This window comes from Fundulus heteroclitus, unplaced genomic scaffold (genome assembly GCF_011125445.2).
Source record: "Fundulus heteroclitus isolate FHET01 unplaced genomic scaffold, MU-UCD_Fhet_4.1 scaffold_40, whole genome shotgun sequence".
NCBI classification, from domain to species: Eukaryota; Metazoa; Chordata; class Actinopteri; order Cyprinodontiformes; family Fundulidae; genus Fundulus; species Fundulus heteroclitus.
Window position 1 is genome coordinate 2130389 of NW_023396813.1, and position 17974 is coordinate 2148362.

At 42.7% G+C, this 17974-nt stretch overlaps 1 protein-coding gene across 3 annotated transcripts in view; it reads left to right on the forward strand.

Annotated features, from left to right (window-relative positions):
• ak6 (adenylate kinase 6) overlaps nucleotides 1-15628 on the forward strand; it is a 69771-nt gene extending 54143 nt beyond the window's left edge. For 2 of the 3 annotated variants that reach the window (XM_012856327.2, XM_036130981.1), the window contains one exon: nucleotides 15309-15628. In XM_012856327.2, coding sequence (XP_012711781.1) covers nucleotides 15309-15498 — 190 coding nt within the window. In that variant the 3' untranslated portion in view covers nucleotides 15499-15628. Of the gene's footprint in view, nucleotides 1-14793; nucleotides 14926-15308 lie in introns of all 3 variants that reach the window. The other variant, XM_036130982.1, reaches the window with a different exon arrangement.
• Nucleotides 15629-17974: the final 2346 nt, after the last annotated feature.

The window sequence follows — 17974 nt, forward strand, 5'->3', positions numbered from 1 at the left end:
GCTTTAAAGTCTTTTCATCACTGGCTCCAGGATCCAATATTCCAAATCAGTTGGGATATTTTTGCGTTTTCATTTCCAGATTTTATCTTGCATGCGCAGTATGTACTTCTACGTTTTAATATAACACAAAAGGCTTTATTTACTAACAAATTGGGCAAAGACAAAGCTTAAAACATCAAAATAACAACTAATACACAAGGACATGATAATCTATCAAAAAACTTGTATGCAACACCAGTTAGCTAATGATATATACATTTTAAAAAGTCAAATAACATGGCTTTGCACCTTCAAACCATGTGTTCTTCCTGTCCAAAATCTGGACACCATTTTCGTCAAAAGTGTGTCATTTGTTCTTGAAGTGCAAGTGGACTGCTGAGTCTTGCCTAGAGCTGTAAGTCCTTAGGTGTTGTGTCATGCGTTTCTGTAGTTGTTTAGTTTCTTTGATGTAGGAGTCTGTGCAGTCCTTGCTGCTTTGAACCGCATACACACGCCACTTAGCTGTGATATGGGTGTTTTGTCTTTGGGGTTGACCTGTATTTGTCTGAGAGTGTTGTTAGGTTTTAAATTTACAGGTATGTTGTATTCTGAGAAAATTCACCTCAGTTTTTCATATACTCCTGACACATATAGAATGAGTATGATTTTGTGTCTCTGTTTTCTAATTTGAGTTCAACGTAGTGTTGTTTTTTCTGCCAGCTTTGTTGGCCAACTTGACAAATGACCATTATGAGTAACCACACGTTTGCAGTGATTTCCTGAAGTGCTTGTTCTTTTTTGTTACTCCTCTGTGGCACAGGGAATGTTGTTGCCCCGATTACTCAAAGTTCTAACAACAGACAGTTTGTGTTCCAGTGGGTGATGTGAATCAAAATGCGGATATTGTGTGTTTCTGTAAAAGACCCAAGATCTGAGTGTGTAGAACAGATTAAATGTTCCTGTAAAACACAGGGAAATGATAAGACAGACGAATATGAATGTTTCCCAAAGCCTCGCTTCTGCCAATTTATTAATACAGTCAAATGTATTTTCCAACCAGGAAATTTCTGAAAAAAATTAGCAAGGCGCCTGCCTTTTGGTGCGTACCGTACCGTCAAAAATACTAACAGGAAGTAACACTGCGAATTTCATGGAGAATTCCGTCATTGACTTTCATTGTGAACAATGATTTCGCTGATTTATGGACATGAGTTTTGAGGAGTAACTGTGAAGAGACGATAAAAGATATCCACATCCCGTTTTCACTTCTGAGTAGTTCACAGATATATCTACAAACTGGAAGTTAAACGGTGTTCGTAGGTGAAAGCATGACGACACAGTACAGCGTTGAAAATGGTCATTTGGAAGCTTTTTTTAGGCTTTCTTTCTCCCCGACTCCATTCATTCCTATAGGGTTATTTGGGGGTGGTTTTTCGCTAATTATGTTGCCATGGTAACTCGAAATCCCAATAAAAGTAGTAGCACACATCTCGAGATCGAGCCACAGGTTTTGATGCTTATATTGTGGGGGTGCTCGCTAATGTTCGGGCCGCATTAATCGTGAAGTAAGAAAAATAAAGAATAACTAGAAAAATTTCTGAAGAAATTTAGCAAGGCGCCTGCCACTTGGTGCGTACCGTACCGTCAGAAATAGCAACAGGAAGCCACACTGCGAATTTCAGCTTCCTACGGTCTTCACAGCCCCCGCAACGGCCGTTGAAAGGTGCCATGTTAAGTCAATGGACCTCCTAGGAGCCCCTTGTTAGCAGCGTTGTCATGGAGACTCACTGACAGCTGCAGCCCTATCTGTCTGTAAAGGCAGAACAACCCTGGCTAAGCAGAAGTTGGTAGGACCTTCCTAAAGCTACTTCTGGTTAGCAACATGCTAACGGTTAGCCGCTAACATGGTTGTGTTCAGTATGACCGGGTGATTGTACTCTGTCAGTTTGGTCCAAATCCTGTACTGGGAAGTGCCTCAAATAGGGAGAAAATACGTTGTTTATAACGTTGCCATGGTAACTTAAAATGACGCATGGTAACTCAAAATGGAGGGTGGTACAAAAAAATACTTCATGGGATCAGCATACATGTTTTAATATACACACTGTGGGGATTATAACACAAAAATCTTAGTCTCCCACGGCGGGTTTCGATCCCACGACCTCCTGCATGCAAAGCCTGCACTTTCCATCTGAGCTATAGAGTAGCGCCATATATGGGCACGCAGTATTGAGACCATAAGGGGTTTGGTCCTCCATTGAAAAGCATTGGATGTTTGACACCTCATAGCTTGGAGATGCTTTATGCGACGTAGCCCAAATTTTTTGTGGAGCTTTCTCTCTAAATGAAGAACAGACTCTGTGAAGCAGAAGTTGGTGAGACCTTCCTAGAGCTACTTCCGGTTAGCAACATGCTAACCGTTAGCCGCTAACAAGGTTGTGTTCAGTACCACCGGGTGATTGTACTTTGTCAGTTTGGTCCAAATCCTGGACTGGGAAGTGCCTCAAATAGGGGTGCCAATACTTAATGTCACCAAACGTGACCAATCTTCATGGGTCAGATTGGCCTCCTTTAGCAACTCAACCTCACCACATCTGGGCCCAGAACTCAACATTTGACCAAAACGGTGTGTAGTGCCATTTCCCACATGTGGGTGGTGCTGTATTGGCCAATTGGGTTGCGCCTGGTTATCATGCCAGGTCCTGTTGGAAGCAAAGGCCCAATAGGAAAGCATGTGACATCCAAAATGGGACAGAAAAGTGACACATGACTGAAAGTCACATGAAAATTTTAAAATGTTAAGAGGAAGTGACTGTGCAAATTTCAGATTCCTACATTAATCACAGCTGCTGCAGCGGGCGTCGAAAGTTGCCATTGTATCTCAATGGAGCTTCTCCCTCTGGCCCTCAGAGTTCCGTCGTCATGGAAACTCACTGACACACCTGCAGCGGGCAAGTCTCCTGAAGTGCAGAGACTTTGCTCACAATAAGTCCCATTGGATTATAATGGAGAACTTTGCCCCGAACAACGCTTCATATCTCCTGATCTATAAATGGTAGAGACGTAATTGTTTCTGCGTTTAGTTCGTAACGGATAGGGGAAGAAGAAAAGCTATCGTTTTTTGCTGGAAAAAACTTAATAAAGGCGTAAAAAATTATGATCTAAATCGGATTTTTATGGATTTTCAGAAATCCTCTTAAAACGGTTCCGAACAAATCACTGTAGCTCAAAAAGTATAAGAGATATCAAAATAATTCTTTCACCATGAGTATCAGCAGGCTTTTGAGGACCATGAAGCTCATTTTTATGTTTGTACAAAAATCGGTGTAGACACAGCGACGATGTAAAAAAGTGGTTGATGTGGGAAAATGCAGCTCCAAAGCGTTTTTAGGATTTTGCACATTCGCTACTCCCGAACAAATTGTTCCTGCGGAAAAACCGTAACAGTTATCCACAAAATTCCTTTTTTGTGAGTGCCAGAACGGTTGGGACATTCATGTGTGAAAGTCTCATGTCTGTATATAAAACGGTTTAGAAGTAGCGACGATGCGAAAACATGTGATGTTTTGGATTTTTAGACGTCAATTTTCAAAACCGCTCCATAGGAAATGAATGGGGGAGGTTTCGGGTTTGTGTCGGTCTGAGGTGATTTGCGAAAAATCTATAAATGCCACACCAATGAGGGTTACATTTCCCGAATCCTGACAAAAATACCTACGTTTTGATGTATAATTTGTCTACGTAGAGTGAAAATTGTGCGAGTAAGGTCAAGTTGTTCGGAGTTTTGAAATCTTTAAAAAAGCTAGAGTGGGCCACTCTAGCGGTTGGAGAATTCCGTCATTGACTTTCATTGTAAACGATGATTTCGCTGATTTTTGGACATGAGCTTTGAGGAGAAACTGTGAAGAGACGATAAAAGATATCCACATCCCGTTTTTACTTCTGAGTAGGTCACAGATATATCTACAAACTGGAAGTTAAACGGTGTTCATAGGTGAAAGCATGGCGACACAGTACAGCTTTGAAAATGGTCATTTTGAGGCTTTTTTGAGGCTTTCTTTCTACCTGACTCCATTGATTATCATGGGTTTTTTGGTGTTTGTTGTTTCTCTAATTTTGTTGCCATGGTAACTCGAAATCCCAATAAAAGTAGTAGCACACATCTCGAGAACGAGCCACAGGTTTTGATGCCGATATTGTGGGGGTGCACGCTAGGGTTCGGGCCCTATTAATCGTGAAGGAAGAAAAACAAAGAATAACTAGAAAAATTTCTGAAGAAATTTAGCAAGGCGCCTGCCACTTGGTGCGTACCGTACCGTCAGAAATAGCAACAGGAAGCCACACTGCGAATTTCAGCTTCCTACGGTCTTCACAGCCCCCGCAACGGCCGTTGAAAGGTGCCATGTTAAGTCAATGGACCTCCTAGGAGCCTCTTGCTAGCAGCGTTGTCATGGAGACTCACTGACAGCTGCAGCCCTCTCTCTGTCTGTAAAGGCAGAAGAACTCTGGCTAAGCAGCAGTTGGTAGGACCTTCCTAAAGCTATTTCCGTTAGCAACATGCTAACGGTTAGCCGCTAGCATGGCTGTGTTCAGTATCACCGGGTGATGTTACTCTGTTAGTTTGGTTGAAATCCTGTACTGAGAAGTGCCTAAAAAGGGAGAAAATGCTAAAATTCACCAAATCTGTCAAGCAGAAGTTTGTACAGGCTTCCTAGAGCTACTTCCAGTTAGCAACATGCTAACCGTTAGCCGCTAACATGGTTGTGTTTGGTATGACTGGGTGAGTGTACTCTGTTAGTTTGGTCCAAATCCTGTACTGGGATGAGCCTTAAATAGGGAGAAAAAACGTCGTTTATAACGTTGCCATGGTAACTGAAAATGGCGGGTGGTACAAAAAAATACTTCATGGGATCAGCACATATGTTTTGATATACACACTGTGGGGATTATAATACAAAAATCTTAGTCTGCCACGCCGGGTTTCGATCCCACGACCTTTTGCATGCAAAGCCTGCACTTTCCATCTGAGCTATACTGTAGTGCCATATATGGGCATGCAGTATTGGGACCATAAGGGGTTTGGTCCCCCATTGAAAAGCATTGGATGTTTGACACCTGATAGCTTGGAGATGCTTTATGCCACGTTACCCAAATATCTTGTGGAGCTTTCTCTCTAAAGTAAGAACAGACTCTGTGAAGCAGAAGATGGTGAGACCTTTCTAGAGCTACTTCCGGTTAGCAACATGCTAACAGTTAGCCGCTAACATGGTTGTGTTCAGTATCACCGGGTGATTGTACTCTGTCAGTTTGGTCCAAATCCTGTACTGGGAAGTGCCTCAAATAGGGGTGCCAATACTTAATGTCACCAAACGTGACCAAAGTTCATTGGTCAGATTGGCCTCCTTTAGCAACTCAGCCTCACCACATCTGGGCCCAGAACTCAACATTTGACCAAAATAGTGTGTAGTGCCATTTCCCACATGTGGGTGGTGCTGTATTGGCCAAGTGGGTCGTGTCTAGGCATCATGCCAGGTCCTGTTGGAAGCAAAGACCCAATAGGAAAGCATGTAAAATCCAAAATGGGACAGTAAACTGACACATGGCTGAAAGTCACATGAAAATTTGAAAATGTTAAGAGGAAGTGACTGTGCGAATTTCAGATTTCTACATTAATCACAGCCGCTGCAGCTGGCGTCGAAAGTTGCCATTCTATCTCAATGGAACGTCTCCCACTGGCCCTCAGAGTTCCGTCGTCATGGAAACTCACTGACACAGCTGCAGCGGGCCAGTCTAAAAAAGTGCAGACACTTGGTGTCCAAGTCTGCCTATTGGATTATAATGGAGAACTTTGCCTCGAACAACGCACGATTTCTCCGGAACCGTAAATGGTAGAGACGTAATTTTTTCTGTGTTTATTTCGTAAAGGATAGGGGAAGAAGACTTGCTATCGGTTTTTGCTGGAAAAAGTTTAATAAAGGCGTAAAAAATTATGATCTAAAGGACATTTTTATGAAATTTCAGAAATCCTCTGAAAATGATCCCGAACAAATCGCTCTGGCTAAAAAAGCATAAGAGATATCAAAATAATTCTTTCACTGTGAGTATCAGCAGGCTTTTGATGACCATGTAGCTCATTTTCATATTTTTAATAAAATCGGTGTAGGCACAGCGACGATGTAAAAAAGTGGATGATGTGGGAAAATGCAGCTCCAAAGCGATTTCAGGATTTTGCACATTCGCTACTCCCGAACAAATTGTTCGTGCGGGAAAACCGTAACAGTTATCCACAAAATTCCTTTTTTGTGAGTGCCAGAAGGGTTGGGACATTCATGTGTGAAAGTCTCATGTCTGTACATAAAACGGTTTAGGAGTAGCGACGATGCGAAAACATGTGATGTTTTGGATTTTCAGACGTCATTTTTCAAAACCGCTCCATAGGAAATGAATGGGGGAGGTTTCGGGTTTGTATCGCTCTGAGGTGATTTGCGAAAAATCTATAAATGCCACACCAATGAGGGTTACATTTCCCGAATCCTGACAAAAATACCTACGTTTTGATGTATAATTTGTCTACGTAGAGTGAAAATTGAGCGAGAAAGGTCAAGTTGTTCGGAGTTTTGAAATCTTTAAAAAAGCTAGAGTGGGCCACTCTAGCAGTTGGAGAATTCCGTCATTGACTTTCATTGTAAACGATGATTTCGCTGATTTTCGGACATGAGCTTTGAGGAGTAACTGTGAAGAGACGATAAAAGATATCCACATCCCGTTTTCACTTCTGAGTAGGTCACAGATATATCTACAAACTGGAAGTTAAACGGTGTTCGTAGGTGAAAGCATGGCGACACAGTACAGCTTTGAAAATGGTCATTTTGAGTGTTTTTTGAGGCTTTCTTTCTACCCGACTCCATTGATTATTATGGGTTTCTTGGGGGTTGGTTTTTCACTAATTTTGTTGCCATGGTAACTCGAAATCCCAATAAAAGTAGTAGCACACTATTCCCGACCAAACCGCACGTTTTGATAACTATATTGTGGGGGTGCACGCTATGGTTCGGGCCGCATTAATCGTGACGGAAGAATAAAAAAGAATATTAATAAAGAGACGCCTTTAGAGGTGAATAGTAATAGGCCCTGCCCATGCATTTGCATTGGGAGGCAGTGCTGTGCGAAGCACAGCACTGCCTCCTCATTGCACATGCAAGGCAGGCGCCTAACTAGAAAAATTTCTGAAGAAATTTAGCAAGGCGCCTGCCACTTGGTGCGTACCGTACCGTCAGAAATAGCAATAGGAAGCAACACTGTGAATTTCAGCTTCCTATGGCCTTCACAGCCTCTGCGGCGGCCGTCGAAAGGTGCCATGTTAAGTCAATGGACCTCCTAGGAGCCTCTTGCTAGTAACGTTGTCATGGAGACTCACTGACAGCTGCAGCCCTCTCTCTGTTTGTAAAAGCAAAAAAACCCTGGCTAAGCAGAAGTTGATAGGACCTTCCCAAACCTACTTCTGGTTAGCAACATGCTAACGGTTAGCCGCTAGCATGGTTGTTTTCAGTTTCAATGGGTGATTTTACTCTGTTAGTTTGGTTGAAATCCTGTACTGAGAAGTGCCTAAAAAGGGAGAAAATCCTAAAATTCACCAAATCTGTCAAGCAGAAGTTTGTACAAGCTTCCTAGAGCTACTTTCGGTTAGCAACATGCTAACCGTTAGCCGCTAACATGGTTGTGTTCAGGATCACCGGGTGAATATACTCTGTCAGTTTGGTCCAAATCCTGTACTGGGAAGTGCCTCAAATAGGGGTGCCAATACTTAATGTCACCAAACGTGACCAAAGTTCATGGGTCAGATTGGCCTCCTTTAGCAACTCAGCCTCACCACATCTGGGCCCAGAACTCAACATTTGACCAAAATGACGTGTAGCACCATTTCCCACAGGTGGGTGGTGCTGTATTGGCCAATTGGGTCGTGTCTGGTTATCATGACAGGTCCTCTTGGAAGCAAAGGCCCAATAGGAAAGCATGTGAAATCCCAAATGGTACAGAAAAGTGACACATGGCTGAAAGTCACATGAAAATTTTAAAATGTTAAGAGGAAGTGACTGTGCGAATTTCAGATTTCTACATTAATCACAGCCGCTGCAGCTGGCGTCGAAAGTTGCCATTCTATCTCAATGGAACGTCTCCCACTGGCCCTCAGAGTTCCGTCGTCATGGAAACTCACTGACACAGCTGCAGCGGGCCAGTCTAAAAAAGTGCAGACACTTGGTGTCCAAGTCTGCCTATTGGATTATAATGGAGAACTTTGCCTCGAACAACGCACGATTTCTCCGGAACCGTAAATGGTGGAGACGTAATTTTTTCTATGTTTATTTCGTAACGGATAGGGGAAGAATACTTGCTATCGGTTTTTGCTGGAAAAAGTTTAATAAAGGCGTAAAAAATGATGATCTAAAGGACATTTTTATGAAATTTCAGAAATCCTCTGAAAATGGTCCCGAACAAATCGCTCTGGCTAAAAAAGTATAAGAGATATCAAAATAATTCTTTCACTGTGAGTATCAGCAGGCTTTTCATGACCATGTAGCTCATTTTCATATTTTTACAAAAATCGGTGTAGGCACATCGACGATGTAAAAAAGTGGATGATGTGGGAAAATGCAGCTCCAAAGCGATTTCAGGATTTTGCACATTCGCTACTCCCGAACAAATTGTTCCTGTGGAAAAACAGTAACAGTTATCCACAAAATTCATTTTTCTTGAGTGCCAGAAGGGTTGGGACATTCATGTGTGAAAGTCTCATGCCTGTAAATAAAACGGTTTAGGAGTAGTGACGATGCGAAAACATGTGATGTTTTGGATTTTCAGACGTCATTTTTCAAAACCGCTCCATAGGAAATGAATGGGGGAGGTTTCGGGTTTGTGTCACTCTGAGGTGATTTGCGAAAAATCTATAAAGGCCACACCAATGAGGGTTACATTTCCCGAATCCTGACAAAAATACCTACGTTTTGATGTATAATTTGTCTACGTAGAGTGAAAATTGAGCGAGTAAGGTCAAGTTGTTCGGAGTTTTGAAATCTTTAAAAAAGCTAGAGTGGGCCACTCTAGCGGTTGGAGAATTCCGTCATTGACTTTCATTGTAAACGATGATTTTGCAGATTTTTGGACATGAGCTTTGAGGAGTACTTGTGAGGAGACGATAACAGATATCCACATCCCGTTTTCACTTCTGAGTAGTTCAAAGATATATCTACAAACTGGAAGTTAAACGGTGTTCGTAGGTGAAAGCATGACGACACAGTACAGCGTTGAAAATGGTCATTTGGAGGCTTTTTTGAGGCTTTCTTTCTACCCGACTCCATTCATTCCTATGGGGTTTTTTGGGGGTGGTTTTTCGCTAATTTTGTTGCCATGGTAACTCGAAACCCCAATAAAAGTAGTAGCACACATCTCGAGATCGAGCCACAGGTTTTGATGCCTATATTGTGGGGGTGCACGCCATGGTTCGGGCCGCATTAATCGTGAAGGAAGAATAATAAAGAACTAGAAAAATTTCTGAAGAAATTTAGCAAGGCGCCTGCCACTTGGTGCGTACCGTACCGTCAGAAATAGCAACAGGAAGTAACACTGCGAATTTCAGGTTCCTACGGTCTTCACAGCCCCCGCAGCGGCCGTCGAAAGGTGCCATGTTAAGTCAATGGACCTCCTAGGAGCCTCTTGCTAGCAGCGTTGTCATGGAGACTCACTGACAGCTGCAGCCCTCTCTCTGTCTGTAAAGGCAGAACAACCCTGGCTAAGGAGAAATTGATAGGACCTTCCTAAAGCTACTTCTGGTTAGCAACATGCTAACGGTTAGCCGCTAGCATGGTTGTGTTCAGTATCACCAGGTGGTGTTACCCTGTTAGTTTGGTTGAAATCCTGTACTGAGAAGTGCCTAAAAAGGGAGAAAATCCTAAAATTCACCAAATCTGTCAAGCAGGAGTTTGTACAAGCTTCTTATAGCTACTTCCGGTTAGCAACATGCTAACCGTTAGCCGCTAGCATGGTTGTGTTCACTATCACCGGGTGATTGTACTCTGTCAGTTTGGTCAAAATCATGTACTGGGATGTGCCTCAAATAGGGAGAAAATACTTCATTTATAACGTTGCCATGGTAACTCAAAATGGCGGGTGGTACAAAAAGATACTTCATGGGATCAGCACACATATTTTGATATATACACTGTGGGGATTATAATATAAAACTTCGCACAGCACTGCCTCCTCATTGCACATGCAAGGCAGGCGCCTGATAAAGAGTCCGTTTAGAGGTGAATAGTAATAGGCCCTGCCCATGCATTTGCACATGTAAGGCAGGCGCCTAATTAATAGAGAGACACGTGGGCGCGCATGTGGCGCAGCGGTTAGCGCGACCCATATACAGAGGCCTTAGTCCTCGAAGCGGTCGACCCGGGTTCGAATCCGACCCGTGGTCCTTTGCTGAATGTCTCTCCCCCTCTTCTACCCCCCTTCCTGTGAATAGTAATAGGTGCCTCCATGCATTTGAATGGGAGGCAGGCGCCTAATTACAGCATGAGGAGGCAGTGCCCGCAACTGACTCCCTTCATTCCAAGTTCAGCCAAGATATACTCTCTTTATCCTTGTAGCTGCACCATTCCCAAACAGTAGCTGCATCATTCCCAAAAAGACACCAGTGGTTAATGTGCAACTGTCTGATTAAACAGTTTAGAGATAGCATGGAAAGCCACACTGCTCCTCCTGAATACGAGATTCGACTATCCGACGGACCCTCCTTTCCAGAACCCCTGAATAGACCTTACCAGGGAGGCTTAAGAGTGTGATCCCTCTGTAGTTGGAACACACCCTCCGGTCCCCCTTTTTAAATAGGGGAACCACCACCCCAGTCTGCCAATCCAGGGGAACTGCCCCCGATGTCCACGCAATGTTGCAGAGAAACGTTAACCAACACAGCCCCACAACATCCAGAGCCTTAAGGTACTCAGGGCGAATCTCATCCACCCCCCGGGGCCTTGCCACGAGGAGCTTTTTAACAACCTCGGCAACCTCAGCACCAGAGATGGGAGAACCTGACCCTGAGTCCTCAGGCTCTGCTTCCTCAATGGAAGACGTGTTGGTGGGATTAAGGAGGTCTTCGAAGTATTCCGCCCACCGAAACACGACGTCCCGAGTCGAGGTCAGCAGCACACCACCCCCACTGTAAACAGTGTTGGTACTGCACTGCTTCCCCCTCCTGAGACGCCGGATAGTGGACCAGAATCGCTTCGAAGCTGTACGGAAGTCTTTCTCCATGGCCTCTCCGAACTCTTCCCACGCCCGAGTTTTTGCCTCGGCGACCAGCCAAGTCGCCTGCCGCTTCGACTGCCGGTACACATCAGCTGCTTCCGGAGTCCCACAGGCCAAAAAAGCCCGGTAGGACTCCTTCTTCAGCTTGACGGCTTCCCTCACCGCTGGTGTCTGGAGGACTCTGCCAGACGTTCCCAGCAAACCCTCACAATACGTTTGGGCCTGCCCGGTCGGACCGGCTTCCTCCCCCGCCATCGGAGCCAACTCACCACCAGGTAGTGGTCGGTGGAGAGCTCCGCCCCTCTCTTCACCCGAGTGTCTAAGACATACAGCCGCAGATCAGATGAAACGGCAACAAAGTCGATCATTGAACTGCGACCTAGGGTGTCCTGGTGCCAAGAGCACATATGGACACCCTTATGCTTGAACATGGTGTTTGTGATGGACAATCCATGACGAGCACAGAAGTCCAACAACAAAACACCACTCGAGTTCAGATCAGGTGGGCCATTCCTCCCAACCACGCCCCTCCAGGTCCCACTGTCATTGCCCACGTGAGCGTTGAAGTCCCCCAGCAAAACGAGGGAGTCCCCAGGAGGGGCACTCTCCAGTACCCCTTCCAAGAACCCGTCCCCCCACACGGATGCGGAGGGAGGCCACCCTCTCGTTCACCGGGGAAAACCCCAACGTGCAGTCACTGAGATGGGGGGCAACAAGTATGCCCACCCCAGCTCGGCGCCTCTCACCATGGGCAACTCCAGAGTGGAAGAATGTCCAGCCCCTCTCAAGGAGACAGGTTCCAGAGCCAGAGCGGTGCGTCGAGGTGAGTCCGACTATCTCTAGTCGGAACCTCTCAACCTCGCGCACAAGCTCAGGCTCCTTCCCCACCAGAGAGGTGGCATTCCACGTCCCAAGAGCCAGGTTCAGCAGCCGAGGATCGGAACGCCAAGGATGGATGGCAGGCCTAACTTAACATTCTTAACATGTATCTTTACAACCCGTCACACACATTACTCACTAGCAATGGCAGATTAACAATAGAACACATGTCAGGATACCAAGTGGGGCTGGTATAACAGAGTAAATAGCTTTAAATAAATATAAAACCGAATCAAAATGGCGCCTGCAGCATAGCCCTTACTCCAGTTTCTTCTCTTCCCAATCTTTTTTTATATAGTTTAAAAGGAAACAAAATACAGGGTTACTTGAGTGCTTTATACATTCCCATTTAGCTATGCATCTTAAAAGTGTATTACAACTCCATTCACCTGGTTTTTTAACTTAGTACTGACCTGTAAAACACAGGTAAATGATGAGACAGACGAATATGAATGTTTCCCAAAGCCTCGCTTCTGCCATATTGGAGAAGAAAGGCATCTTACCTCACTAGACTGTCTCACGGAGCAATGCGCCCCCTGTGGCATGGGGGTGTAATTACAACTTAAATAGTTATTCCTAACGTGACATTTCCTGTTTGTTTTTTTTCCTCTTAAACCAACACAAACATTTAATGTGATTACACATTAGTGTGTCACATTTCTGGTAAACCTCCGTTTCGAAACTCTCATCTTCCTGAGTGTGTATCGGACTTTTCAGAAAGGCAACTTTTGTTGTACTTGGCATCCTCTCTGGTAAACCTTATGTTGCTGTCCACTGAGTAGATGTGATTGGTGAGTGCCATCTTCGGTTTGGATTTTGACCCATGTCATCCAAGTATTTAAACAGTGAGTTGGTGGTATTCCCTTGTAAGCACTGAGTGCTCTGCTCTCCACCTCATTCATGTACAAATCGGTTGCATTGGGTAACGCTGGGGAGCCAAGGACTTCAGTAATTGTAATATGTATATGATTTGTAAGCATTGTAAACATAATTGCACTTAATATGGGGATAAGAAAAATACAGTAATCAATTTAGTTAACCCTAACTTAAAGCTATAGTTGGTAATCCTGTTCAGAAATACTTTTTTTTTTCTAATGGGTGAAATGGTCCTTCCATCCTAACAGTAGTCAATATATTATGTATTCAGAAAAAGGACTGCTGCAGGACTTTAAAAACTCTGATCAATCCTGTCATTCAGTCCAAATGGAAAGAACCAATCAAGTGCCTTCATGTATGATCCTGCCTGTGCGCCGAGTGTCCCAAGTCCCTTGAGTTCTTATCTATTGGTTGTCCCACATGCCAATCATTCTGACTCGCTCACATAACACCAAAGTGCATGCACGGTTCTTCTTAGTTCTCACTCGGTGGCTGCCTAGTGTTTAGCTTTGGTGTTAGCCTTGCATTGTAGCTCCACTACTCTCACTTAATGCTTTAAAAATGGCTGAGAGTTGCAAGAAGCAAACCATGTACAAGTTTGAGAAGAAAAGGAAGGCTTTAATAGAAGGAAATAAGACTAGAGTGGATTTGGGAGATTTTTTTTTTACTTGATCCCCCTACGGAGCAGAAGAGTAGGTAGGATAGTCTTGTGCATGCGCAGTTATTCAAAAATGGACTTAAGTTTCTTAGTTGCATTTCCGGAAAAATTGACGACTCTACCTTTAAATTCAAAAGGTTGTCACTACTGTTTCAGCTCAAAATTTTCTTGGTATTAAAAATATTGTAACTATAAAAAGGTATAAAATTCAACTTAAGAATTTCTGTATATACCCTGTAAAGGAAGAAGACTTAATAAAAATATGGAGCTACTGTCACACAGTGCTGTAGAATGCTAAATGGCTTGTACTTGTACAGCGCTTTTATCAAGTCCGACGACCCCAGAGCACTTTATACTACAGTCATTCACCCATTCAAACACACATTCACACCCTGATGGTGGTGAGCTTTGTTAGTTGCCAAAACTGCCTGATAGAAGCAAGGCTGCCATACATCGGTTTACAAGGAAACAGAACTAGGACTCTATAACATGCTGTTCCAATAAGACTTGTTTTTTTATATAGTTTTGACATGTATTTGATGCAAATCCCTAAAAAGACCCATATGATGATTCAATTCAATTAAATTTTATTTATATAGTGCCAATTCATGAAACATGTCATCTCAAGGCACTTTACAAAGTCAAAATCAATCAGATTATACAGATTGGGTCAAATTATACAGATTGGTCAAAAACAATTCCTATATAAGGGAACCAGTTGATTGAAGAAGCGTAGAGCCACAGGGAGAGTCGTCTGTGTTGTCCATGGCTTTGCAGCAATCCCTCATACTAAGCAAGCATGAAGCGACAGGGGAAAGAAAAACTTCCCATTAACGGGAAGGAAAAACCTCCAGCAGAACCGGGCTCAGTATGAACGGTCATCTGCCTCGACCAACTGGGGGTTACAGAAGACAGAGCAGAGACACAACAAGACATAGTGAATAAGGACAAGTTCTGTTTTCCTGGGGATGATTTATCACTTTTCATGTTTTTCATTTTTTAGTGTTACTTCATAGTTAATAACTGCATGTGAAATTATGCTTTTCTTGTCTACAGAAATAAAATAAAAAAAACTCCAAAGGTTCTTTCTGTTTCTCTCTCAGCTGCTACCGAGGGGCTCTGCCAACCACAGCTGCACTGAGCATGCTGAGTAGGAGAGGTGGACAAGAGGCATTACAAAGTGGCACTGTCTGACTTACTTACTACAGCGCAGACAAGCGCCACAATATACGGAGGCATGTGATTTTAAAAAATGCGTTAAAAGGAACATGCATTTACAGGTTGACTTTGACAGCCAAGTTGCAAGGTGTTTTCAATGTTCATGTTACTAATCCATTTATCAACTAATGAAAGTATAACCTGCAGCATCCCTTTTTTCACTTCACAATCATACACTGGGTTCATAGAGTGGGACAGAGAACCCCATCTTTTTCTGGAGCAAATATCTCTGTGTTGCTTATAGGTTATATCACTCCCCACAGTGTAATTGCAGTGTGTGATACCTGTGGAAGAACTGTACTGAATTTTTATTAAAACTGGGAGATTGGTGGCAATCTACTTCTGTATGTTAAAAAGGAATTTATCCACTTAATATTATCATCTTTTCTTTTATTTACAGGGGTTATAGAGGAAAGAAACTACAGGACAATGTGCAGTGTGAGATCTTCCAGACAATTTATGAAGAGGCTATGGAAGCTTATTCTAAGGAGATTGTCCACCAGCTACCAAGCAACACCCCGGAGGACCTTGAGAAAAACCTTGAGCAACTAATTCAGTGGACTGAGCAGTGGATGAAGGACCATAACTAAAACCTGGAATACACAGTTTTTTGGATGATTAAATATAAATGTATGCAAAATAAATAAGCATTCATTTTGTAGACTGTTCAAATACTAAGATGTATGTTCACCCATAGTAAACAAACTGTAAGCAACAGCTCATTTTTATCTGCTCTTGTTTTGTAAGGACATCAATTTCATTTTTAAGATGTTCAGCTTTAAAACAATTAAAATGCAGTCCTGGGGTCGCATTTATAAAACATTGCATAGGATTTATACAAAAAATTTGCATATGCCCAAAAGCCAATTATAGCGTATACCAAAAAAAATCCACATTTATTAAACCTGGCATGCACACCAGCGAGCAATTTCTCTTTATAAATCACAGCTGCCCCTGAATGTTCGCATATCAGGTTCTGCCTAATGCTTTGCCCTCTACATGCACAGATTCAAACAAAGCTACTCACGAATGTTAATGTGCATTTTAAAAGCCTGCTGATCTTTATTTCATGGGTAATTTTATGGTTTTGTTGTTTAAATTGGGAAACATTTTGCTAAAGGTGTGTGCCAACCCTTAGCCAGCTCAAAACACCCCAAGAATAACACATGCAGCAAAACAGATGACGTCACCATGGTGACACATTTTTTCTACTGATGTCACCTTAGGACACATCATCCCCTTTAGGGGTGTGTCTAAGGCAGCATTTGAAAAACTCTTGTGGGTAAGCACTCTAGCCAAAGCAGAAGTCTCTCAGTGGTCTCCATAAGTGCTGTCCAAATAGTGCAGTCAATAAGGAAGGATGTAGGAAAAGGAACCTCTATGTTTCCTCTCATAGCTTCTTTGGCATAGGAGCCTTTTGATGTCCCTTACCGGTGCTAAGGCTCTAAGGAATCCCACTATCCTTTGCATGACATGACAGATAAGCACAGCCCACCTTACGGAATTACCGAAAATGGCCAAAGAGAAGAGAGTGTGCACTTGTAAGTAGCACCATTTACTCTTTCTCACATTTCATGACTTGTTGGTTATCCATGTGGATAAGAGTTTTTTAGCCATGCTGCCTTTGTTGTCTACAGCAAATAAGATCTGATATAGTGTAACAGTGTAATGGCAAAGTTTTAAATCAGAGGAAGCAATGAAATCACTAGCTGTGATGTAATGAAATATATATATATGAATATATTAACCCTGAAAATGTAACTTAACTTTATGTTGTACACATTGTTTATTTTGTATACAATGTGTATGCACAATGTTTTGTTAAAAACAACCTATTCATAAAATTAAAACAAAATAAAAATAAAATCATTGCCAGTATGTCAACTGTTTGAGAAGAGATTATAGAAACAATAAAAGAAATGTCATTATTTTAGGTAGAACTAAAAAATAGTTTTGTGAAGAACTAAATGTATCTTATTAGATGGACTATGGTTAACCGTCACACACTATCTCTGTGTTCTCCAATATCTCATTTACATAACTGGGCCGGCCATGCAGGCGCGTACGTGCATGTGAATATCTGCCCCCTCCCTGCCCATAAAATTCCACCGCCAGGTGAACTTGACATGTTCCTCCGAAAGATGATGCTGTTTTGCTGTGTTTTTATCCTTTGCAAACAAGCTCACGTCAACCAAGGGGTAAAAAGGGGAAATGGGTGCCAAGTGCTACAAGTGTAGTGATAGAGGCATGGCTTGATACACATCTTGTTTTGGGCTACAGACAGTGAGAGGACCAAGATTAAAATCTATTTGAGGACCCTGGGCCAAATATAGTAATATAATAAACTAAATGCAAATGCTTCTTAAAGTTAAGTCCTTTTATTTGCATAGAACTACTAACCTTCCTTCTTTTGGAGGAACATCAGAAAACATGAAATATAACAAACATATTTGGTATTTAAAACAAATACCAACAGACAGTGTCCAACAGCACCAAAACACTTCAACAGCAAAAATAATATGATACTGGTGAAAAACATGGAGCTTGTCTTTGGCTTTTATCAGTCTCTCAATATCAGGCTGCAGCTGACAAAAGGGTGAGGATGTTTGTTAGGTGTGGATGAGTGTTTTTAGGAGTGGACTTGTTAAGGTTCATTATACTAAAGGTCTGTTTACAGATGTAAGTGCTGCCAAACAAGCTGAACATAACCCATGCCTGTTTCCGAATGCCTGGGTACTTTTCTGCTGAGATGTGTAGAAATCTTTGAGTTATGACATGAATTTGTTCTTTAGCTCAGAATCGCACTAATGCTCAATTAGCTCCATCTGAATGTCATCAGGAACTGAGTCTAAACTTATGTTGAAGGGATGGGAAAAAGCTGTATGTCAATTCCACTTTTCCAAAAGTCCTCAAACCGTTTTTCAAACTCCTGGTCCAAGTTCTGAAGAAGTGCTGCATATTCAAACAGTCTCTGCTTCACCAGTTCAACATTGCTCTGACTGGGGAAGTGTGCAAGGTTTCCTAGGAAGAAGAGCAATGGTGCTCAGAGCAACACCACAATACAAA